A 24,820-nucleotide genomic window follows, 5' to 3' on the forward strand; every position below is an offset into this window, starting at 1 on the left:
CAATTGCTTCTTCTGGAATTTCTAGATCATTATAGTTAATCAGAGTTTAACTACCCTGTAAGCTTAGTTTTTTTTAGTTGTTGTAGTATTTGTTTATTGTTTTCATGATTTTGCTTACTTCAAATTAGTTCATACAAGTATTCCCATGTTTCTCTGGATTCTCAATACTTGTTTCTTATAACACAATGATATTCCATTCCATTTCATTCATATGCCATGACTGGTTCAGTCACTGATTCCTCAATTATTTCCAGGTTGTTTTTTTTTGTCTCAAAGTTCCCTTTTGGGGTATATGTCCACCAGTAGGGTCACTGAGTCAAAGGATATGAATAGTTTGGTGGCTTTTCTCACATAAATCCAAATTATTTTACAAAATGGCTGGACCAGTTTGCAACTCCACCAACTTATTTACCAATATGACTTTGCCCCAACTCTAACAAAAGCTGCCTGATTTCTCAAGCTTCACAATGGATAAGAGAGCCATGGAATAAAAACTGAACCTGACCACAGCACCTTTGGAGCACTTTCTACTTTATTTCTTATCCCTTATCCATTTAACTCAACATGTATTTATTGGGCCTACTATCCACCTACTACTACTATGCTAGGCCTTATGGGAAGATTCAGCAAGAAGCTGAGGTCTCTGCCGCTAAGGGGAACAAAATCCAGATAAGATTTACAGACACGAAAAAGTTAAACAACGTTATGATAGTATATAAAGTAGTAAATACAATATAAGTGCCAACTTGAGTGATATACACAGAAGTGCTATAGCTATTCAGGATGGGTATAGGCCATATTTCAAGGTTCGCCTTAAATTCCACTTGCTTCCTGCAATGTGGACATGGAAAGAGTTTTTTAAGTGGAGAGAGAAACAGCATGTGCAGAAATATGATGGAGGAAAAGAACACAGCAGTGTGAGGCATGACATAGGGATTGCTCTACCTGGTGTGGGGAGTGTGTGTTGGGAAGATGTACAGCACACTGTCACACCCTGCTGGTCTCACGCTCGTCATGGGAAGGCTCAGAAACACTAGGGCTACACTGTCCCATAGAGCGCTTTCTTCATCATCTCCATTAGTTTCTTTGATAGTTCTACAGTGACTTGAAAAGCTCTGTTTGCTTAGAAGTGCCTTATATGGTAGGGTACCCCATGACTACTCTGGAACATGAATGCATATTCACACTGTTCTTCATTAAGGCAACACAACCCTTCCTACTGATTTTCACTTGAGAGGTGGTTTTTCTCACTCGTGGTCACTTTATCCACACACTTTACGGTCTTCCAATCTCCCCTCCAATCCCTCCCAACCTATTCCCTCTCCCGGCCTCCAAAACACAAACACAACAGCATGGAGTTCTGCTCAGCACCCTAGGTGCCATGTATCTATCTTGAAACAGGTGTGGCTTATTGTAATTTAGTTTTTCTTAAATAGTACTTAGGACAGCATCCAGTACAACTAGATAATACTTGTGAAAGATAATGAAGCCCTTTGATTACTTTCTCTCTCTCTTTTTTTTTGTGTGTGAGGCAATTGGGGTCAAGTGACTTGCCCAGGGTCACACAGCTAGTAAGTGTCAAGTGTCTGAGGCCAGATTTGAACTCTGGTACTCCTGATTCCAGGGCTGGTGCTCTATCCATAGCGCCATCTAGCTGCCCTGATTACTTTATCAAGACTTACTTAAATAAATTAATACTTTTTCATAGCCCATGGGGCTGAGCATTAACTCAAAGATCCCAATTTTCTCCATTAAGATAATATAGCTCGGGCGGCTAGGTGGCGCAGTGGATAAAGCACCGGCCCTCGATTCAGGAGTTCCTGAGTTCAAATCTGGCCTCAGACACTTGACACTTACTAGCTGTGTGACCTTGGGCAAGTCACTTAACCCCCACTGCCCTGCAAAAAAAAAAAAAAAGATAATATAGCTCTCGGGCTATAAAGCTTTGACCCAGCAATACCACTATTAGGTCTTTTACCCAAAGAGATCATAAAAAAGGGAAAAGGACCCACATATATAAAAACATTTATAGCTGTTCTTTTTGTGGTGGCAAGGAACTGGAAATTGAGGGGCTTCCTATCAATTGGGGAATGGCTGAACAAATGGTATATGAATGTAATGGAATACTATTGTGCTGTAAGAAATGATGAGCAGGCAGATTTCAGAGAAACCTGGAAGGATTTGCATGAACTGATGATGAGATGAGCAGAAGCAGGAGAACATTGTACACAGTATAAACAACATTGTGTGTTGATCAACTGTGATAGACTTGATTCTTCTCAGCAATACCATGGTCCAAGATAATTCCTAAGGACTCATGATAGAAAATGCTCTCCAAATCCAGAAAAAAACACAAAACAACAAACTGTTGAATCTGGATGCAGATCGAACCATACTATTTCTATTGTTTTTTGTTGTTTTTCTTTTTTGAGGTTTTTCTTTTTGCTTTGATTCTTCTCTCATAACATGACTAATGCAGAAATATGTTTAATGTGATTGTACATATATAATCTATATCAGATTACTTGCTGTCATGGGGGAGGGAGAACAATTTGAAACTAGAAATCTCATAAAAACAAATGTTAAAAATTATCTCTAAATATAACGAAAATAATAACATATTTATATGGAAAAAGGCTCTCTTACACATATTTTATATGTAGCTTTAACAAATTTGAGATTGATGCATTTTCGTTTCAAAAGTAAATTATTGGCTCTGTTGACAATGAAGCAAGATTAACAATAAAGACTTTATGGTATATAATGCATTTCACATATAGGTAGACGTTGGGATGGATAGCTACTATCCCTATAAACAGGAAGAAAGATCTCTAGTAAGACTCTAACTTGAATCAACTGAAAGGCAAATTTAGATGGTTATTTTTTTTTTTTGGTCCTTCCTCATTGTACCAATGTTATAGGACAATTGTCGAACCCCTATCCAATAAACTCCAGTGGCTTGCTATCACTTTCAGGATCCAATATAAAATCTTTTTTTTGGCTCCTAAAACCTTTCATACATAACCTGGCCCCTCCTCCTTTTCCAGTCTTCTTATACCTGTCTTACCCCCCCCACACTGGGGGAGATCCAATGACACTGGCTTTTCTGTTTCTTGTATGAGACATTCCATCTCCCTACTTTGCATTTTCATTCGTTTTCTGTCCTCCATGCCTGGAATTCTCTCCTTCCTCATCTCCCTCTCTTGTGTTTCATCAGGTAGCAGCTAAAATCTCACCTTCTGCAAAAAACCTTTCCTGATCCCTCTTAAAGCTAGTGTTTCCAAAGATCATCTCCAATTTATTTTGCATATGTCTTTTTTTGTATGTAGTTGCTCGCCAGTCGTCTCCTCCATTACACTGTGAGCTTCTAGAGAACGGGGGTATTTCTGTCTGTCTTTCTATTCTTAGAGCTCAGTGCAGCACCTGGCACATAGTAAGTGCTTACTAACTGCTTGCTGGCTTGACTTATAGATGATATGATACACAGTACAGTGATTGCTGAGATGTAGCATTTAGTATACCATATAATTAAGTAAGAACAGAATAAATCTTTCAAACCCTTCCTGTAACTTCAATTTGTCCATTTGTCTCATTGCCAATCCTACATTTTAAAGTGAATCTCACTGTGAATCCATAAACCGCAAGTCCTAGAAAAGACTAGACATTTTCCACTTATCTGCAAAAAGGCTGGGTAATATTAAGGTGGAGGGTGGGCAGTATTAGAACCCCCTTGATGGGTCTAAGCTGAATGACAATGAAAGAAGAATGTGTTTTTAGTCTCTAGCTCCCTTTATAGGTGGCCAGGAAAGGCTGGTCAAAAGTCGAGAGGGCAGTGGATTCTATGATAAAGCAACGCTACACTGCTGGGGTATGGAGAGAATACCGCCCCCTTCCTTTGGAACATCTGCATAAGCAGATATTGACAATCAACCTCAGTCCCTGTGAGCAAACATCCAACCATTCCTTTCCTGCTGGGCCAGGACTGGCCAGGGAAAGAGAAGACCACAAGTAAGTCTTGGTGTGACCCGCCCCTTCGTTTGACATTTGAGAAAAAGGAAACTTGTTTTAAGGGGGTGTTTCTAGGGGCAAAGACCCAGGTTCCTACCTTCGCAAGCAGTCTGTGAGTGTGGTGGTTCCGGACACATGGCTTTCCCCATTTACCACGCTGCCGTCACTCCCTGGACTAAGTGGCCAGAATGGAGTTGAAGAACCAGGCAAGTCTAAACTGATGTCCCAGAACGGGTCTATCGTCGTAGAAACACCACTGCAAGGCAAATGGGAGAGAAGGTGACAAACACAAGGACACTGAGTATTTTAGTCTAGCACTTAGGAAAGACAAGAAACTTATGATCTGAGGAGACTGTAGTTAGGCTTCACCTCTAGAGGGGGCCCTTATTACACAAAGCATCTAGTACTAGACAGCTGGGCTCAATACCTTATTTATGCAGCCAATTTCCACTCGAGGTTTATTTTAAAATTTGTAAAAAGGAAAGCCAGAAATTTAGAGAAATTTATTGCAGGTATTGAACACAGGATGTAAATCTGGTACAGTCTAAGTGTAATGGAATTCAGTGGTTTAGGACCCACTGGGGAGTTGTTCCAAAATGTGGACTCTAGTTATGGTTGAGGTTGACACAGGCAGACACCTGTTCATATAATTATGCGCCTGTACAGGTAACTGGTAAAAACAATGACCTCTGCAAGACATTGAGGTTACCTGGAATAAGGCATTTCTATTGAACAGAAAAGTGAATTGCAGCAGTAAAAGGAAATGCTATTTTTTGCTAAATACCGCAGAATCAAAGAATGGAATCTGAACCCCAAAGATACAAGTGATTTGCTCAAGGTCACATAGATCATTTAATGGTACAGCTGGGACTAGAAGCTAGGCTTCCTAAATCCTAGTGCAGCACTCTTCACAGACATGCTCTAAAAACAATACATATATACAAAACAAGGGACAGCTAGGTGGCACAGTGGATAAAGCACCAGCCCTGGAGTCAGGAGGACCTGAGTTCAAATCCAGCCTCAGTCACTTGACACTCACTAGCTGTGTGACCCTGGGCAAGTCACTTAACCCTCATTGCCTCGCAAACAAAACAAATGGAAGTTTACCAACAGACTCAGCAATAGAGTTTAATGGAATGTTAAAAGACATTAATTTTCCCCTAACATTTCCCCTTAAGATAGGTTTTGAGATCTTTAATGTGAAGGTTTGAGATCAAATGCCCGTCACTAAAAGTGGAGCATAAGGAATGACCAAACACATGAAAGTCTAATGTTCCACCTTAAAGGAAGAATGAAGAGGGAGTCTCCTTGTCTAGCATGGGGCCCTAAATAACAGATCCAAGTGTTTAATGCTTTAGTTCTTTTCTATCATCCCTGTGGGCCTCGGTCCCTAAAAGGGATCCACCATCCGTGCCCAATTGGAAGCTTTTGCTGGGCCTGAGGAGGATAGGACTATGTTAGATGGACATTGCTTCCTAATTAATTCTTCAGTCTAAGATTTTAGGATGATTAATGGCCAAAATGAATGGTCCAAAGAACCTTGAGGTTAATAAATTGTTATACCTGGAATGTTTTGCAACAAAGTTAAAACAAAGTAACATGTGATGTATTTACAGTCAAGAGGATCTGGATTCAAATATCATCTTTGTCACTATATCTTTGTGACCTTGAGCAAGTCAATGAGCTTCTTTAGGCCTCAGTTTCCTTATGTGTAAAATGAGGAGGCTGGAATAGACAGCCTCTAAAGCAATCTCGGGGGACTTTACTCTGAGCCTGTGACTAATTAAAGTTAACAAGGCCTAGAATTTATAGCAGTCTAGGAAGCCTGCAGGATGGGCTCTCTTTCTGTAGGATTTTAACTTTCTCTTCAGGTCACTCTTAGATCTGAACTGAAACCACTTAAAACAGACCGTCTCCCTTTTGTACATGGTACTCATGTTGTCCTCGACTACTCACCTCTAGGAACTTCCCTGTCCCTCCTGACAGGGATATACCACAACTGGGAAACTCTCACAAACCAAACCATCCTTATCAATGTGAATATAATGAAGTACTTACTGTCTTCCAAATACTCATTCAATATATACTTTAAGCTCTAAACTTGAATTATTTATCATTTAAATGTAGCAGAGAGTGGCTCTGTGAGACATGACTTCTTCCTATTGAGGGAAGAGTATCCTGGTCTGCAGCTTTAAAGGCTTTGTGGGAATGTTTATACCCCCTGAATTTAGTAACGCGGCCACTTCCACAATCATGGTTAGGCCAAAGAGACTGAAGAGATTCCAGGTCAAATCATAAATTAATGAAACTCTTATTTCTACTTGAGATCAAAAACTAACCTGAACACTGAATGTGCTTCAAATGTTCAAGTCCTTCAGGAATTTTATCATTTGCTAGTAAACAATGAAGACTGACTATAACCATGGGCCTGTATGAGGCATCATGAATTGTTTGCTCTGCATTTTAAAAACTGACAAAATACTTCCTCACATATGTGTTCTAATGTAACACACTAAATACAGTCAAGACATACAGATCAAAGGGTTAAAAGGGGAACGTAAACTAAACAGGGGAATCTTGGGTGAAAGAGTGGGGTTATGTTGAAGTTCTCTCCACGTTTGTCTGTGCAAATTTGAAAATCCCTTCATGCCAAGCAAGGTAATACTTAAGGACTTGCTAGAAGATTCTATTCCATTTCAAAAAGATCAAAATAATTTTCTACAAATTAATACAATCTATTTGCCTCATTATATAAGATATTCCAAGCTTAAGTATCTCATTCACAGAATTTAGGTCCTAACAATTTCCTAATCTCAGCTTTCCATTACTAGAGATTCTATTAGAATCTGGCACCATAAAGCAGCTGAGATGACCAAATTCCAGGCCTACTCATATTTCAAATACAAATAAACTTTGTGTGCTTTATTCTGAAAACCCACCTCTTGTGGTCCAGTCCCCCAAGGGATGCCTTTATGTTTTTTTGTGGTTTTTTTTTTTTTTTGCAGGGCAATGAGGGTTAAGTGACTTGCCCAGGGTCACATAGCTAGTTAAGTGACAAGTGTCTGAGGCTGGACTTGAACTCAGGTCCTCCTGAATCCAAGGCCAGTGCTTTATCCACTGCGCCACCTAGCTGCCCCCGCCTTTATGTTTTGCCTACTTTACTTAGGTAGTCATGCTCTAGTAGCCTTGCGTGTCTACATGCGCACACAAATACACACAACTGAAGAAAATGGAAAAATATTAAATCTAGCTTCAGAAAGCAAGCAGCTATAACAACATGAACTGTCTAGCTCCCACAGTGACACCAAAGACCCATATTAGTCCATTCAAAGGAAAACTTGATTACTTATAAGAAGGGAATGAGATTCCATCTTAGGGAGAAGAGATACTGGGGGAGAGGATGAGAAGGTGGGGAGTAAACTAAAGCCAATCTCTTTTCTAGTAGAGGACTAAGGCAATGACCAATCAGTATGTCAGGTTCCAGGCCAGATAGCCAGGGGGAAATGGTGCTCAGGCAGAGGAATTTTGGTTTGTAAAGTTCAAAGAGATGACTAGGATGGAAATCGCATTTTGTAAAGCAAAGCAGGCAGGAGGACAAGAGGGAGGAGCACGAAGAGCCAGAGGGAAGGACCAAGTCCCAGGTAAACTGGCTACAGTTCTACAACTGAATACTGAAGATCTAGAGGTGCAGATTTTCTTTCTTTCTTTTTGGTGGGGCAATGAGGGTTAAGTGATTTGCCCAGGGTCACACAGCTAGTAAGTGTCAAGTGTCTGAGGCCAGATTTGAACTCAGGTCCTCCTGAATCCAGGGCCAGTGCTTTATTCACTTTGCCACCTAGCTGCCCCCTAGAGATACAGATTTTCAAAGAAACATCTTAAACCAAAGGAACTTGGCTCATAAGACCTCTTAAGTCTGGGGTGGCAGATGAGCAATCCCAAGATGGTAAACTCTTCAGAACAAAGAGTGGTGTCCTGCCAGTTAGCTAATTCACTTAAGCTCTGACCTACCCACCTACCTTCCTTCCTGCAGGGCAATGAAGGTTAAGTGACTTGCCCAGGGTCACACAGCTAGTAAGTGTCAAGTGTCTGAGGCTGGATTTGAACTCAGGTCCTCCTGAATCCAGGGCCGGTGCTCTATCCACTGCACCACCTAACTGCCCCAAGTGTAAAGCTTTTGTGCAGATTCATGTATCCCAGCTGTAAATTCTGCTCTGGAAGAACCCCCAAAGAACCAAAGTGTAAACCAGGAAAGTCACCACCTTCTAAATGTGAACCAGAAAGGGCTCAGAGGTGTACAAAAGGAACAGGCCAACGAGATGAAGGGTCAGAGCCTCAAACTTGGGAGATCACATCTAGAGCTTCAGAATAGAAAGAAAACCATACAGACCTGAGTACAGAGAGATAGTCTTCAGATTAGTGACTCAAGAACTGTCAAGAACACAAAACCAAATACAAGGACAAGGTCAAGTCACACTTCAGAGATTCCCACTCCTGTGAGCTTTAGAGCCAAAATAACAGAAGTCAGAGGCAAAAGCATAAACCAAAGAACATGGCTAGGGCAGGATTAGCTGAATTTCTCTCACTCTTGTTCTCCCTCTTTTGGCAGGGCAATGAGGGTTAAGTGACTTGCCCAGGCTCACACACCTAGTAAGTGTCAAGTGTTTGAGGCTGAATTTGAACTCAGGTCCTCCTGAATCCAGGGCTGGTGCTTTATCTACTTTGCCACCTAGCTGAACATCTCAAGGAAGATCTGACCTGCCCTGTGTTCATGGGCTACTTCAGTCACCCAGTGACCTTAGGCTGTGGCCACAGCTTTTGCCACCTGTGCCTCCCTCACGAGCTGGGGGGAAGCTGACCAGTCTTGTCCTTGTCCTGAGTAGCTAATAGCCTTCTAAATGAGAGACCTAGAGGCCAAGCATCATCTAGAGAAGCTGGTCAGCATAACCAGGAGCTTCAGAACCTATTTGCAGATGCTTAAGGAGGAAAGCATCACATGTGAGAGGCAGCAAAAAGAAAAGATCTTCTGTGAAGAAGAACAAGCTCTCCTCTGTATGTCTTGTGCCCAAACCTAGGAGCACAGCAGGCCTAACGCCCCACAGAAGTGGCTGTAAAGGATTCCGGGGACAAGCTGCAGGACAAAGTGGCACTTCTCTGGGAAGAAGTGAAGTCAATTTAGAACAGAGTTGGCGGATGAGAGAAACAATTTGGAAACTCGTAATGAACAAGCTTGGGGAGAGTGTTACAGCTCAGCACAGAAGCTTATATAAGATCCTAAAGGAAGAAGAGGAGGAGGAGCTACATCTTCAGAGAACAGATGAGGAAGAATGAAGGGCCAGCCTTCAATACCTTCAGAGCTTACAAGAAGTGATCACAGACATTGAACAAAATTGCCAGCAACTATCTCCAGCTTCTTCAGGTAGTTGGTGATACATTGGAAAGGAGAGAATCGCTGTTGTGTCATCACCCAAGAACTGCTGTCCCTCAAGTAACTATGACTCCAATCACTGGGATATGGGAAATGCTGAATAACTTCAAAGCAGATATGACTCTGGATCCTGAAAGTGCCTGTTCATATCTCATCATGTCTTAGGATCTAAGGACGGTCACACATGGAGACTACCAGCAATGCCCACCGATTTAAAGTTAGTAATATTTTGGGGGCTCAACTATTCACATCTGGTATGAGGGGGCTAGTCAGTGTATGTAAGGAGTCCCTGAACAGGAAAGAAAGCCTTTTTTCCCCCAGGGATGCATTTCTGCTTTCAAGTCTTCCACATAGAGATATTTACACTCTGAGAACCACTCCCTCCTACCTGCAATATCATGTCCCTTTCTCTACCTGTACAGTGGGGACCTTTCTAGATTGTGATGCTGGAACCATTTCATTTTACAATGTCTCAGACAAATTCTTCCTTTGCTGAGCCTCTACAATCCCAGTTTTCTCTCTCTCCCCTAAAAGGAAAGGAGAATACAATTCCAATGATCATTATTGGTTCATGATTTTTCCATGTTTGAGTGAAGTTCTATCTCGGAACCTTTCTAAGGGTCATAGTCCCAGTAGAATAGAGGCCTGGCCTGCTCCATACACTGTTCTAGATATATAATGAGAAAACACTGCTGGCTAATAGGAAGAAGTCAACAGACATCCATTACTTGGAACCAAAACTAAGGTAGAGATGAGATTCTTCCTGAAGACTAAGAATTGTGGGTTCAAGTCCCAGCTCTGTCTATTGGAAGAATTACTTTAGGCAAAGCATTTGACTTTTTGGAGACAGTCTACTTATCTGGATATACTAATATCCTGTGTATGCTCCAAATGTGTTCTATAATTATGTAAGTATAAAGCTGTAAATAAATGATTTGTAAACTAATTTGTATATAAAAAATGAATTGGGGATATTTAACAAAGGTACATGTTCATAACTTTCTATTAACAGTTGAAGATATGTATTGAGTTTATCAATAATATTTATTAATTACAAAAAATAAAGTGGGAACTATTTTTTTTTTTTTAAAGTAAGGCAATTGGGGTTAAGTGACTTGCCCAGGATCACACAGCTAGTAAGTGTTAAGTGTCTGAGGCCAGATTTGAACTCAGGTACTCCTGACTCCAGGGCCGGTGCTCTATCTACTGCGCCACCTAGCTGCCCCGGGAACTATTTAACAGATCAGAATTTAAAACTTTTTTGTACCTTTTCCATTAGTTTGTTTTATAAAGCTTAAAAAAAATTTCAAACATGCGGCTGTTTAAATAAAGCTTCTACTGTTTCCAATCTGGTAGCTGCTGCAGATGTTTCATGCTCAGAGTCATTTAGCCTTCTGTTTATAAATTACTAAGATAAGCAAAATTTAGGTAGGATGTTACAGCTTCCATCTCCAATACTAATCTTTTTAAGAGGCTTTCAATGGTTGGACAATACAAGGTTATGCAATAAACAACACTGACCTTGAAATCATTCTCATTTGAATGACAAAGAATTAAATACTTGCTCAGGCCTGCCTTAGACTGGAGTGCTGGAAGATGAGCTGCCTTCAATCCCAGTAAGTAACTAAGAACACGTCACTTACTGGCAGACTTGACAGGTGACGTCTGACTGCAGCCCGCCTGTGAAGATTTGGTCGATGATGCAGTTACAGTGGTTGGGGTTGTTGGCCTTCTTCCCATTATCATCACCTAAACAGAAGTAAAACAAATGAGTTTGTGAGTTCAAAGGGATTAAAGAATCAACAGTTCTGGTTTGGGGACCTTTATACCATTTTCCACATCATTTCAAATACATAAATGCGGGGCAGCTAGGTGGCGCAGTGGATAGAGCACTGGCCCTGGAGTCAGGAGTACCCGAGTTCAAATCCGGCCTCAGACACTTGACACTTACTAGCTGTGTGACCCTGGGCAAGTCACTTAACCCCAATTGCCTCACCAAAAAAACCCCAAAACAAACAAACAAATACATAAATGCATTTTATAGCTAAGAACTGCAAATCTCAGATGAAAAGACACCTAAGAGGAAATAAAGCTGGCAACACAAACACTTTTGGAAAGACATTTATAAAGTATTTTCTATTTTAATGATTAGGAAAAAGTAAATGAAAGATGATTTTAAAAAATTTCACAAGGAAGCATCAAGTCCAGTGTTTAGTTAGCTTCTTCTTATACCACTAGGACTTCTCTTTTCTTAACATAAATGCTAAGAAATTTGGGAAGATGCAGTTATATTTTTGGGATGAGCCTTCAAAGTTCCTTTTCAAGAATGGAAAAGTTAAGTATTATTTATTGCTGAAGAGCCAGCTTGCCTAGCCTGGGGCATTTAAACTAAGACTGGAATTCATAGGACTCAAGAAAAATAGTCTTAATTATTTCAGGACAGGTTTCAATCAGGCTGTTATCCCAAATCAGTTCACAATTCTGAGATCCTTCAGACACCTGTAAACAGGGATAGGGACTAACCTTGTGATTTCATCGATAAAGAGGACTCAAGGAAACTTCCTCTACCAATGTAAGTCTGCCATTGATAGCCTAGAGTGTTGAGAAGTTAAGTGATCTGCCCAGGGTTACACAGTCGGTATGTCTACAGTATATGTCAACGGTGGGACTTGGAACTCAGATCTTCTTGGCTCCAAGGCCAACTGTCTATCCATTATGTCACACTGTCATGCAAGGTCTCACACCCCCTAACCAGAATGGTACCAAATATGCCTTTTCAGTTTCTCTACACTGAACACAAGTTTGAGAAAGACAGACACATATCTCTACAGGTAAATCTACAGTGCCTAAAACATAGCAATGGCTTAATAATGCTTGTTGATTGCTTGCCCACTAAGTTATAGAGGCTAACATTTGGATCCTAGGCAGAATTTTCCCAAATTGATTTTAACACTGGAGGAAAATTCTAACAAGTCTTTATAATACAGTAAGTTCTTCTATAATATCTGCTTCAAAAAACACAAATGTGTTCCATTTTGAGCATAACACAAATTTTGAATTTGCTCCTATGCAATTTCTTCTTCGATAATGTAGAAAATGGCTTCACTTCATAACTAACAAGCTGCAACCATTCTGAGGCCCACATCTACAAGCAAACTTGAGGGCTCTGCCACAGTAAAGTGTGCTCTCTCCCCGCCCCCGTGGCCTCTGGGGGCCACTACTTATTGTAGTTATGTATTTGTGAACCATTTAATGTGCATCAAACTGTGCTGTTTTTATTAGGCTCCTATCTTTTTTTAATGTGTTACCAATGAAGTTTTTGAGTGTTGTGCCTCTAACCATGTTAATGCAAACAAATTAAGTTGAATTATACAGTAGAACTGACTGTATGCTATACATTTAACTGAGCTTGAGGGAAAAGATGCTTCACAAGCAGAAATTTAATGAAAAAGAGGCAGAAGAATATTGGGAAAAATTTCAACACTAAACACTAAACAAAAATATTACATGCTTAAGTAAAGCTTTGGTGCTAGCAAAGTGACCTTTCTCCCATTACTAGTTAGGGTGTGGACAACCATTTTCTAAATGGTGGGATCTCACATTTATTTCTACAACTAACTCAGGGATGTGCTAACAATGGTTTCCTCACTTCTTGCAATGCTTCCATTTTCCTAGAAATGCACTTTTGAGAAATTGATTTTGGAATACATTTTTGCTGGTTACAGGCAATAAGTTTTCACCACCATTCTCATTAAGTGCTGGGAATAGTAATTAAAAAATAATAACACTTCCATTTAAAAGGACCCCAAAGCACTTTACAAATTGACACATTTTCACAAAGTGATAACTTTATCCACCTCCAGACATATGTTTTATGCTCACAGTAAGAAACTGAACACTGCATAACTGATTTCCTTTTAGTTCAATTTCTGGTGCAGATGTTTAAAGGACCAACTTATAAGCTTTCATTACAGAAATTTCCTTTTTAATATACAAATTAAAACAATCCCCCCATTCAAGAATTTATGGCAGATGCAATCTAATATCAAATATGGGTAGCTCAAGTGATTATTAATTGCTTTGAACTCTAATGTTAGTCCAAAGATCTATGCATATCAAGACTATAGGCTGGGGGCAGCTAGGTGGTACAGTGGATAAAGCACCGGCCCTGGATTCAGGAGGACCTGAGTTCAAATCCGGCCTCAGACACTTGACACAAGCTGTGTGACCCTGGGCAAGTCACTTAACCCTCATTGCCCCCCCCCCCCCGCCCCGGCTATATAAAAACAAGTGACTCAGTCATAAACATAAAAAGACTGACTTGAAACACGACACGGTACTTCAAAAATAACCATTTTCATGGGGAATGAGTTAATAAAGGGGGCTGGCAAAGAAAACTATCTTATTCCCTGCCATTCAATACACTTACGCAGATCTTAAGATATTTCATCTCAGGTCCCACAAAACAGATCCAAGAAAAGAAAAAAAATATCAAGATTTGTTCACAGTACTTGGAACTTGAACATTTCCTTAAATTTCTTAATTAAGCTAAACTTTTAAACTACCCACGCTCACATAATTAGGTTACTTTAAACACATGGATGACTCATGATATAGCTACCCCCTATGGTAGAACCAGCATATTGGTATAGTAACCCAATCTTCCGGGTATTTCATAACTAAATTCCCTTGAATGAGGTAAAAAAGATTTGCTTTATTCCAAATACTATTCTATAGTGAAGGGTATTTTAAAAGGGGGTTCCTGAGTATACGTAGTCTTCCATTATCGTCTTTTCTGGTGACCTCAAGAAAGCAACCACCTAACATAACAAGCCAAGTCAGGCTGTTGGTACTTTGCTTGGTACACATTCAAATGTATTCAAGTCTTTCACAGCTCACAACCTCTCAGATGGATCAAGATTACTAACTCTTAAAGGCCAGACTACAATGTCAAATGTATCACAGGTTGCTAAAGCAAGGTCTCTGCAGATATCCAATAGATGATACATTATTATAATACCCCTGGGTATAAGGTAAACTCCTTGAGGGCAGGAGGTTATTTCATTTTTTTATCTTTATATACACACGCCCAACACAGCATATAACATTTAGCAGACACAATACATTTTGATAAATAATTTTAATGATCATCAGTCACCAATACTACTGGCTTTGCTCCCAGAATATAATAATTTTTATCAGATTTCAAAGCCTGATATAATTGGTTATGAAAGTTGTACCTCCCACCCTCTAAAAAGTACATCTCAAATTATTTTACTTTTTGTTTCCATCACTTGACACAAAAGTAAAAAGGATTAAGGAAAAATATCAATAGGAAACAAGTAATAGTTACAATTCTCATTCTCTGTCATTGTAACTTACTTCTAAGTGGTTGTGGGGGGAAATGCCATATAAACAGTATTTAGAATTAACCTGTATAGTAGAGAAAGGTATACACTTGAATAAAACTTGACATATATTGGATCGGGTGCGAGAGTAACTCAACATGTTGACTCAGTGAAGTGAAACATTTTAATGAACATTCATCTTCTCCATGTCTAAAATAATTTCAGCTGGATTTAAGCTTTAATAAAGCAGGCCAATATAACTTTTTTAAAAACCGAAAAAATCTTACAATAGCAGTGTCTACAATGACAGTCCTGTTATATCAGTCATGGCCGACTCTTTGTGACCCCATTTGGGGTTTTCTTGGCAAAGACACCAGAGTGGTTTGCTACTGCCTTCTCCAACTCATTTTACAGATGAGGAAACTGAGGCCAACAAGGTAAAGTGACTGGCCCAGGGTCACACAGCTAGTAAGTGCCTGAGGCCAGATTTGAACTCATGAACATGAGTCTTCCTGACTCCAGACCTGGCACCCTATGCACTGTGCCACTTGGCTGCCCTGTCCTATCAGACTCCATTTGGAGGAATATGCTTAATTTGGGGAACCAAGTTTTACAAGAGATCTGGCAAACTAGAGTGCTTTTAGAAGAGATTGAAAAAAGAAGGTAAAAGGTATATAAAATTCCAATAAGGAAAGGTGGAAGCAGCATTGCCTCCACCACACTGGGTATCAGGAGACTTGGGTTCTACTCCTGGGTATGCTAGTCAGGCAAGTTGTTTTTCATTTCTGGGTCTCACTTCTTTTCTCATCTGTGAAATGAATGGATCGAACTAGAAGATCTCCAAGATTCCTCTTCCCAGGCCTTAAGATTCTGATTTTTTTTTTTAAGTGAGGCAATTGGGGTTAAGTGACTTGCCCAGGGTCACACAGCTAGTAAGTGTTAAGTGTCTGAGGCTGGATTTGAACTCAGGTCCTCCTGACTCCAGGGCTGGTGCTCTATCCACTGCGCCACCTAGCTGCCCCAAGATTCTGATTTTTAAGTTTTGCCTGGAGAAGAAAGGGCCAAAACAAAACACACAATAACTACCCTCAAGTATCTGAAAGCTTGTCACTTAGAGAAGGGGGTAAAGGCTTAACTGAAGTAGAAGACAGCACACAACTGTTAAAAATGTTCTAGCTCAAGGTGATAAGGAAGGGAATTCTCTTTTACAATTTTTTGTTTTGTTTTGTTTTTGCAGGGCAATGAGGGTTAAGTTACTTGTCCAGGGTCACACAGCTAGTAAGTGTCAAGTCTCTGAGGCTGGATTTGAACTCAGGTCTTCCTGAATTCAGGACCAGTGCTCTATCCACTCCACCACCTAGCTGCTCCCCTCTTTCACAATTTTTTAAAAAAGGAAATAATTTTATTTTTATAAACATTTATCACCTCTCCTTACCTTCCTCCCTCTCAATAAAATAAAATAACCCTCACAAAAAGCATATGTAGTCCATCAAAACAAATTTTTGCATAGGCTAGATCCAAACAGGCAGTCTGATTTTAAGTCCACCATCTCTCTGACAGGAGGTGGGTGAGGATTCCTGGTCAGTCTCTGGTATGCCATGGTTTATCACTGCATTAATCTAAAGTCTTTCAAAGTTGTTTTTCTCTAGAATGTTGTAAATTGTTCTTCTAATTTTCATTCTGCATCAGATCACAAGTCATTCCTCCTAGCTTCCTCCCCAACAGTCCATTTTGTCATTTGTTTTGTTTTAGTGAGGCAATTGGGGTTAAGTGACTTGCCCAGGGTCACACAGCTAGTAAGTGTTAAGTGTCTGAGGCCAGATTTGAACTCAGGTACTCCTGACTCCAGGGCCGGTGCTCTATCCACTGAGCCACCTAGCTGCCCCCCTGTCATTTGTCATGGCACAGTAATATTCCATTACATTCAAACACAACTTGACAGGAAATTTCCCATTTTAGGCTACTATTAAAAAAAAGCTGCTATAAATATTCTTGTACATATAGGTCATTTTCCCTCTTTCTTGGATCTCATTGGGGTATATAGGGTCTAATAATGGTATAGTCAGATCAGTGTGTACACAAAGTTTAGTAACTTTTGTAAAGGATAAAAAAAACCCTTAAAAATTAAAAAACATTTTTTAGAAAATGGAGTCCCCATTTTAAAAATTTATATAATAATTAACCTAATTAGGAGATTTCTCATTAGAGCCAGTGCCCATAACACCTAAAATAGATAAGAAATTCCCTAGAGTATTTTAAAAGATATTGAGATTAAAGAACTTTTCCAGGTGAAAAACTAACAGGCAGTGGATAAATTTGATACTACTAGAAATTATATATATAAAAAAATTTTGCCAAGTATTTTCCTCAATCAATCAATGAGCATTTAAGGGCTATGCACTTGGCACTGGGCAACTCTCCTGGAAGGAAATTTTACAAGAAAAATCGGGGCTATAAAGACAAAAGCAAGACAATTTTGGGGGTGTTTTGATTCTTTGTTTATTAATAAACTGAAGGAAATCAAGTGTACTTATTTCCATGTAATCAAAAGTTGATTTTCAAGAAGGGGGCATTAAAATTTTAGTCTGACTTCCCCTTTTCCACCTTGAATGAAGAAACTGTTTTGCCAGAAGTACATGGGCTTCTGACCTGGAAGGGCTTCCATTCAGCTCTAAAATGAAAGCCTGTGAGGTTCATAGATGTTTCACACCATGGTGAAAAGAATGTGATGTCCAATCTCTGACATGAACTCTAACCTTAACACCAAATCACTCAGTTTACCTTTAAAATGACAACTTGTGATAAAGAAGCAGTATGAGAAGCAGCTAGGTGGCACAGTGGATAGAGCACCGGCCCTAGAGTCAGGAGGACCTGAGTTCAAATCCGGACTCAGACAGGTAACACTTAGTAGCTATGTGACCCTGGGCAAGTAACTTAACCCTAATTGCCTCACTAAAAAACAAAAAACAAACAAAAGAAGCAATGATTTCAAAAGGATTCTAAAATTCTATTATGCTTCATCTTTGATGAAAGGGTAGCCAACAGATAAATAACAACCCTTCCTACATTTGACATTGATTTCCACTCCTCATGCCTGCACTCTAACTTAATCACCACACTCATTTCTGCACAGAATGGCCAACACAGAGAAAAATGTTTTTGCAGATTTCCCGGGCCTTCGACAGGTCCCTGCTGGATTCCTTTAATAGACTGCCATTTATTTCCATGGGAGAATAAAACCATTCCCTTTTCAATTACATAAGTCAATTAGGCTCAGTTATGAGGAGGGTCTCAAAAGAATATGCTACAAGCTTGTTCATAGTTAAACAGAAGGGCATTCCCCACCCACATTAATCCCTCCCCTCAGCATCTGGCAGGAAGGAGGAAGCAGTATAAAAAGCATTCTACCATCTATTCACACCTATTAATATATAACAGACACCCAAGTAGGAAGATAGATGGTATAATCTTTCTGAAAAGTATAAATTACATAAACGATTCTGTTGTACAGTGAATCAAGCTTTTATTTCCTGTTAAGGATGCTCTCTTCCAAGAGGCGGTATCTCAACATGGATCCTTGACAACAGTTCAGAATCTATATAGGGTAGGAAAATTCAGGATAAATTTTTGGAAGGTAGTCTTCAAAAGAAAGCCAACCTCCTAGGTTAAGTTTCACCATATTCAGTATTTCTATCTTATTTTATCAAATTCTCTCAAGTTAAACAGTACAGGAAAATGGCCAGAAGGCTTTCTTGGGTGGGGTTACTTAGTTTGAATGGGAACAACAAGAACAAATCAGTTTATTAAACTAGAAGGGAAAGAGCCACACCCATCAGATAGCTAACATTTTAACAGCTGGGGTTAAAGGCCCCACACTAAGACTAAGCTGGAGAGGTAATTCTTGTTGGACAAAGTTTACTGTTGATTGATATTTGCAACTGGAAAAAGCGTGTGAGGGTTTGTAATGATAATTACAGACCTACACTTATTTCATCAATACATACCTTGCAAATATATATACATCTAGAATAACCTCAATTATTATGGTCAGTATTATGTATAGGATACAAATTATGCAATGTGAAAATGCCAATGTAAAATTTAAACTTTACCAAGATTAAGTTAGTTTAACGATTTAATTTAATAAGTATTTTAAAGTAACAGATAACATACCTAGGTCAAAATTCCTTTTATTTTTTTCTCAAAAGCAAGTGATTGGCAAGGATCATGGGATCATAAATTTAGGTCTGAAAGGGAACGTAAAGGTCATCTAATCCCACCATTTTACAGAGGAGGAAACTGAGGACCAGGGAAATGTGACTATATTCAGATATCTGTTCATTTCAAATATGTCTTGGAAATGTTAAAACATCATCTATGGGGGGCAGCTAGGTAGCGCAGTGGATAGAGCACCGGCCCTGGATTCAGGAGGACCTGAGTTCAAATCCGGCCTCAGACACTTGACACTTACTAGCTGTGTGACCCTGGGCAAGTCACTTAACCCTCATTGCCCTGCAAACCCCCCCCCAAAAAACAAAACAAAACAAAACAAATCATCTATGGAAACATCAAACAGATCCACAAAGTAAATGTTTTGTGTCCTCTAGTCTCGTGACCCCAAGCCCCAAATTATAGGCTGGTTAGTGAGGTTGCCAGTGCATTTTGATTGCAACACTTGTGACTAAATGGAAGAAAAAACATCAGGAAATTTTAAAAATCAGGAAATGGTATTTGAAATAGGTTTAACTTCCAGCCTGAAGCACAGACCTTGTCAGCCCATATTGTTGATATTGTCATTTTATTTACTGAAATTTCCGTCACTTGAACACAGTTATTTCATTAAAGCAGCTGCAGTGTTAATTTTCATTCTGGAATTCATTCCTCAATTTGCATGAAGCCACCAAATTGGTAAGCTCTGTTGGTTTTAGTGAATTAGACTCTAGGCATTCATATTATCAGCTTCATTATACCTGCTGCCTTTTTCAAAGCTGGAGATTTTCATCCTTTGTAGAATCTTTTTCGATTAGCTCACCTACCTCTACAGCCTGTACAAACTCCTTGGCACTTCTGTATGCCAGCTAAAAATCCATCAAGTTGCTTCACGGTTTGGCAGATTGAAAGACTATGCTGCATTCTCACTTGTGTCCTCATTCATTTATAATATCTGAATCTTGACTAAAGTTTATTAACCATTAAAGTCTGCCTAACCCAGGCAACAGCCCAGAAACAGACATTTTAAATGAGGAAAACTTTGTCAACTATATCCCAACAATGGGAGAAGAGACCAAACACCTATTTTGCTAAGTATTTCATGCATAAAGACTCATAAAGTATAGATAAACCCCAAAGAGCATAGTAACACTGTTAGCCAGCCTGGGATCTCTACAAATTCAGGTTTAGGTAGGCAGGACTATAATTGTAGGGAGAATTAGGATCAGCCCATTTTATCAACTAGCAGTGGTAAATGAGGTAAATCAGTCACCAGATCACAGAGGCACAAGAAGGATCCACCAATTAATGATATTCTAACTTACAGTATCTCAGGTAAAAACTGATGAACTGGTTACACATGTAGTCACATGTTTATTAAACACATGCTAATGGTTGAATTGCCCCCCAAAAGTTTACTGACCAGCCACATACTTCTGCTTCCTCTACTCCCCTGGAATCTCATAGCTGTTTATACCATTAAAAAATATATCAAACAATATGCTTTCCCCCCTTTTAATTACCTGTAGTGCTACATATCCACATACTTCCATCTTATTTCTTTTACAGTTTCTGTCACACCAACAACTTATTTGCAAACATTTAAGAGCAAAAATTAACAAGTACATTCCATGATAATCTTCATCTTATTTCAGATCTTGAGATGCATGTGATAAAGATGAACAGGACAAGAGTAAGCAGAAGTGAAGTTCACATGAGGTATGAAAAGAAAATCCACTGGTCGTGATCAAAATCATTGTGTCTGAGAAGTAATTCAATTTAAAGAATTTATTAGATGGCTGTGTAGTATAATGGAAAGAGTATTAGATATAATGTCAAAAGATTCACATTTGAATCGCAGTCCTAGGTATTACTTGCATGAACTTGACCCTAAAGCTGTCTAGGCCTCAGTTTTCTTACTTGTAAAAGGGGGGTGGGGAGTGTTGGATGAGGTCATCTGTGGTACACTGAAAAAAGTTATGAACATACACACCTGAGTTCAAATCTCAAGTCACTTAATCGCTCATATGTAAAATGAGGGAGTTGGACTATATTGCCTTCCCAGCTACAAGTCTATGACATGTGGAAGGATACTAAGCTTCCTCTCCTCCCTCTTTTGGAATAGAGAATATTTTAACAGTATTTTAGCCTGAAGTACTTGGTGTCACCCTAATGAAAGTTCTAATTAGCTTTCCTCCTGAATAGACAAATTAATGTCAAAGAGAATATCGTTCTGGTCTAAAGTCTTATTTGATTCATTCTTATTGAAAGCCTAGCCAGTTTCTAAAGAAAGAGGCTGAATAATAAGTACATGAAGGAATCCTACCTGAAACTGTTCAGACTAAGATCTGCTCTGATTAATTCAAATAAGAGAAGTGTCTTGATTTCATCTTTGACCTGGGGAGAATCTTTAGTGGGAGTGGGTGAAAGAGGGATTAAAAGTCTTAAGAAAATGATTCTCCATAATGTACAGATTGCTCTTTTTGAGGAATCAAACTATTTATTACCTGAACTCTGTAAGTATGTTTTATTTTAGTATGGGATTTTGCTTTTTGTTTGTGGAATACTATAAATTGTGCACAAGAATGAGATTTTTCAAAGGCAGGATAAGCTTGTGTCACTTTGGATTCATTCTCTTAGCTGAGATTCTTAGAATTATTTAATGTTCATAAATTTGTCTCTGGAAGAGTTGTGCTTAAGATGCAGGGGACAAAGTTTTGCTTCCACAGATCCTTATGAGTCTTTTCTTCACACGGATAAACAAACTCAGTTCCTACAATAGTTCCTTGTTAGTGGTTTTTTTTTTTTTTTTAGTGAGACAATTGGGGTTAAGTGACTTGCCCAGAGTCACACAGCTAGTAAGTGTTAAGTGTCTGAGGCCGGATTTGAACTCAGGTCCTCCTGACTCTAGGGCCGGTGCTCTATCCCCTGTGCCACCTAGCTGCCCTGTTAGTGTATTAATCTTTATAGTTTTTCCCAGTTCTAAATCCCATGACCCTTGCCCTAGGGCCCTCAATTAGATCTTTTTCTAAAACACCTCTCCTTTCTGTATGATCCAGTGATTTTGAATTATATAGTTTCCCCCAAAAGAAAAATACTAGTTGAGATTTATATATTCCTTTGTAGTTTATAAAGTACTTCACATATTTTAGAGTTTTTAGTCTAATTTTGGAGCTGGTAGTCTAATTCATGCCCACCATAACCTAACTGACAAGTAGTTGCCCAGTCTCTCCTTTCCAGGTCCTCCAATGAGAATAAAGCCACAATTCTCAGGGGAAACCCACTGCACTCTGGGATGGCTCTAGTTTTTAGGAGGTTTTTCATGACACCAAACCTAAAACTGGCCTCTCTGTAACTTCCACTTATTGCTCCTACTTTTGCTGTCTAGGGCCGGACTAAACTAATCCAATCCCTTTTTCACATGAGGGGCCTTTCAGATGTTTCTAAGTCTTTTCTTCTCCAGCATAAACGTACTTAGTTCCTTTCAATAACAAGACATGGATCCCAGGCCTACCCTGGTTGCCTTGGCTGGATATTTTCAATTTATCAATGTCCTTCTTAAATTATATTGCCCCAAATTAAACACAATACTTCATATAGGAGCACTTGATTAGATTAGCAAGGCATTAGTTAGGCGTACTAGATCCCTGGTGAGAAGCCTGTTAACTCTGTTTTAAGGCATGGATCTACTATGAGACTCTATCTTCCTAATCAATTTTTCTCTTCTGTGTCTCTGGTCATCAGTGGGGAAGAGTGAGGAAAACACAAACCAAGGCATCTATGGTCTTGCTTAGGGTTTTGGCAATAATTTAAGACTCCTCTTGGCAGTATCATTTGTGCCTATCTGAAGAGAGTAGTAGTTATCATTTTTGGTAAGTGTTGGGAGGTCCTCTGTTTTTTTTTTTGTTTGTTTTGTTCGGGTTTTTTTTTTTTTTTGTTTGGTTGGTTTTTTGGGTTTTTTTGCAGGGCAATGGGGGTTAAATGACTTGCCCAGGGTCACACAGCTAGTAAGTGTCAAGTGTCTGAGGCCGGATTTGAACTCAGGTACTCCTGAATTCAGGGCCGCTGCTCTATCCACTGCGCCACCTAGCTGCCCCCCTCTGTTATTTTTTGAACACACTTCCTGAAAGCACAAAAGGCCTCTTTCTATTGTCCCACTGGGCCAGTAGCTGGCTTGGTACTGCTGAGCAGGCAGTTACTGAGCATCATCGCCCTTCTCTTCTTTCTCTGATCCTTACTGGATAATCCCTCACCTGAGAGTTTCTGTGTTTTTATTTTATCATTCCTTGGAAGATAAGCAGCTGCTGCTCCTCAGATCATCCAGCTTCAGGAAGAACTACAAATGTAGTTTTAGGTCCGGACGTTCTTTCATTCTTTTCCTTCCCTTCCTCCAAATTCCAGTGTTCTGACACTTCCTTTCTGCCACTTCAGATCCCCCCCGCCCCCATTCCCAGAAGTCCCACTTTCATTCTTTTCAGGAACAGTTCAAGCATCATTACTATTATTACTGTTATTCCAATGTTGCCAAAAGGTTAAATTACACACAGTGAGTCTGTCAGCATTTGAATACAGATCTTCTGGCTCCAAAAGCATGTCTCCTCCTATTACACCATGAGGTCTCCTTTTAACTCGCCAGTGGTTCGGGGAACGGGAATCCTGGGCACGGAATCAGAGCACACTGCCTCAGACACTACCTGGCCGAACATATTCCCCAAGTCTCATCTATAAAAAAAGGGTGTTAGATCAGGTGTCCTCTAAGGTCCTTTCCAATTATAAACATATGTCCAAGGTGCACAGTAATTAAGCAGCAGAACCAAAACCTGAATTCAGATCCTCTGACTCCAAGTATAAGGCTCTTTCTAGACCACACTTCCTTCCAATCAAAGGTGTATCACGTGCAAACCCCTCTTTAGCTGTCCTTTCCACAGGAGTATCTGTCTTAAGAGCGTGCTCTCAGTAGTAATCATTATGCCTTACATTTGTATATACCTTCAGAAATGCTTATTGTATCTGCAGAACCTCCTTTGACGAGTTTACTATTATAAACATTCCAGTCAGGGGCTAATGTTCACATCCGGATGACAGCATATTTTGCTGCTATCACAGAAGCTTTAATTTAGCTATAGATTACCTCTACTTTAGTTAACTCTTGAAGTATTTGGCATAAAGACTTTATTCTTCAACAAAAACAACAAAAAAAAGACTTTATTCTTAAAGGTTAATGACTTATATCTTATGTTTTAAAATGGTTTATCAGCCATTTTCCTTGGGTGTTCCTCAATGCTTTGGGAGGAGGGGGGTGTCTTTTTAGTTGTTGTTCAACATTATGTAATAATTACAGAGTGAGAAACAGAAGCTTGAAAGATTCCCCAAAGGCCAACTGGTTTATCTCTATGCTTCTATGTAGTCTTTGCCTTTCCAGAGAGACAAAGAAATAATCTACACCTTGCTGCAGAAGAGAAAGGAATGTTTCTTAGTTCTATCGTATTAAGTAGTTGTGCAGGTTTTATGTGAAAGATTTTTGAAATTTTTGAAATGCTTCATGAAAGAGCAAAAGATTAAACTCCTATGATATAAGGTTCTTTAACCTTAATGGGTAGCAGAAGTATAATGTTGCCCAGCAACAGAGACTCTGGAACAAAGGAGGATGGTATTTGGCTTGAGACTTGACCATTGTCAGCCTCATACAGAATGCTGCCTGCCTCTTCAGCATGGCTTGACTGCAGAATGCAGAATGCAAATTTTAAGTGCTTTGTGTCTTTGTCTTAATAAGACAAATGACGCTGTCACTGGAATGACTTATTCTTACTGCAGTTATGCATAGCACCCA

The 24,820-nt window shown here is 39.5% G+C and overlaps 1 protein-coding gene across 2 annotated transcripts in view; it reads right to left on the minus strand.

Annotated features, from left to right (window-relative positions):
* USP22 (ubiquitin specific peptidase 22) overlaps positions 1-24,820 on the minus strand; it is a 272,625-nt gene that overhangs the window by 14,672 nt on the left and 233,133 nt on the right. For both annotated transcript variants that reach the window (XM_043966431.1, XM_043966439.1), the window contains 2 exons: positions 11,077-11,182; positions 4,106-4,264 (listed from right to left, as the gene is read on the minus strand). In XM_043966431.1, coding sequence (XP_043822366.1) covers positions 4,106-4,264; positions 11,077-11,182 — 265 coding nt within the window. The remainder of the gene's footprint in view (positions 1-4,105; positions 4,265-11,076; positions 11,183-24,820) is intronic.

This window comes from Dromiciops gliroides, chromosome 1 (assembly GCF_019393635.1).
Source record: "Dromiciops gliroides isolate mDroGli1 chromosome 1, mDroGli1.pri, whole genome shotgun sequence".
Lineage (NCBI taxonomy): Eukaryota > Metazoa > Chordata > Mammalia > Microbiotheria > Microbiotheriidae > Dromiciops > Dromiciops gliroides.